Here is a 757-nt window from a genome sequence, read left to right as displayed (position 1 = left end):
CAGTGATGCTGTTTCTGCATGGTGGCTCCTACATGGAGGGCACGGGGAACATGTTCGATGGCTCCGTCTTGGCCGCCTACGGCAATGTCATTGTAGCCACGCTCAACTACCGGCTTGGGGTGCTCGGTGAGGGTGGGCAGCCAATTCTAGGGGCTGGAGTCCTGGGAGGAGGGCCTGCTGGCAGGATTACACTAAACCCAGCTGAAGCAGAATGGCTTCTGGGCTGGATTGAGATGCCCAGAAAGAGAGCAAGGGTGCCATGACACCTCCAGGAAGCCCCCTCTCTTCCTCTGCTCCCAGGTTTTCTCAGCACTGGGGACCAGGCTGCAAAAGGCAACTATGGGCTCCTAGACCAGATCCAGGCCCTGCGCTGGCTCAGTGAGAACATCGCCCACTTCGGGGGGGACCCTGAACGCATCACCATCTTCGGATCTGGGGCAGGAGCCTCCTGTGTCAACCTCCTGATCCTCTCCCACCACTCGGAAGGTACGAGCCACCTCCCCAGCCTGTCCCTTCTGTCCCCTTCCCCAACCTCTGGCCCTACCAGGTCCCCCTTCTCCCTCGGGCTGATACAGCCCAGCCTAAAGCCTGCTTGTCCTGACAGGGCTGTTCCAGAAGGCCATTGCCCAGAGCGGCACTGCCATTTCTAGCTGGTCTGTCAACTACCAGCCACTCAAATACACACGACGGCTGGCTGCCAAGGTGGGCTGTGACCGGGAGGACAGCGCCGAGGCTGTGGAGTGTCTGCGCCGGAAGC

The 757-nt window shown here is 60.6% G+C and overlaps 1 protein-coding gene across 1 annotated transcript in view; it reads left to right on the top strand.

The window, feature by feature from the left end:
- The first annotated feature begins 5 nt into the window (after nt 1-5).
- Nucleotides 6-757, top strand: part of NLGN2 (neuroligin 2) — a 5,018-nt gene continuing 4,266 nt past the window's right edge. The window contains exons 1-3 of the mRNA XM_010847497.1: nt 6-126; nt 301-486; nt 605-757. Of these exons, the coding sequence (XP_010845799.1) occupies nt 6-126; nt 301-486; nt 605-757 (460 nt within the window). The remainder of the gene's footprint in view (nt 127-300; nt 487-604) is intronic.

Source organism: Bison bison, unplaced genomic scaffold (assembly GCF_000754665.1).
Source record: "Bison bison bison isolate TAMUID 2011002044 unplaced genomic scaffold, Bison_UMD1.0 scf7180017864249, whole genome shotgun sequence".
In the NCBI taxonomy this organism is placed as follows: Eukaryota; Metazoa; Chordata; class Mammalia; order Artiodactyla; family Bovidae; genus Bison; species Bison bison.
Note: the sequence above shows the minus strand (reverse complement) of the source record. Positions and strands in the feature narration are given on the sequence as shown.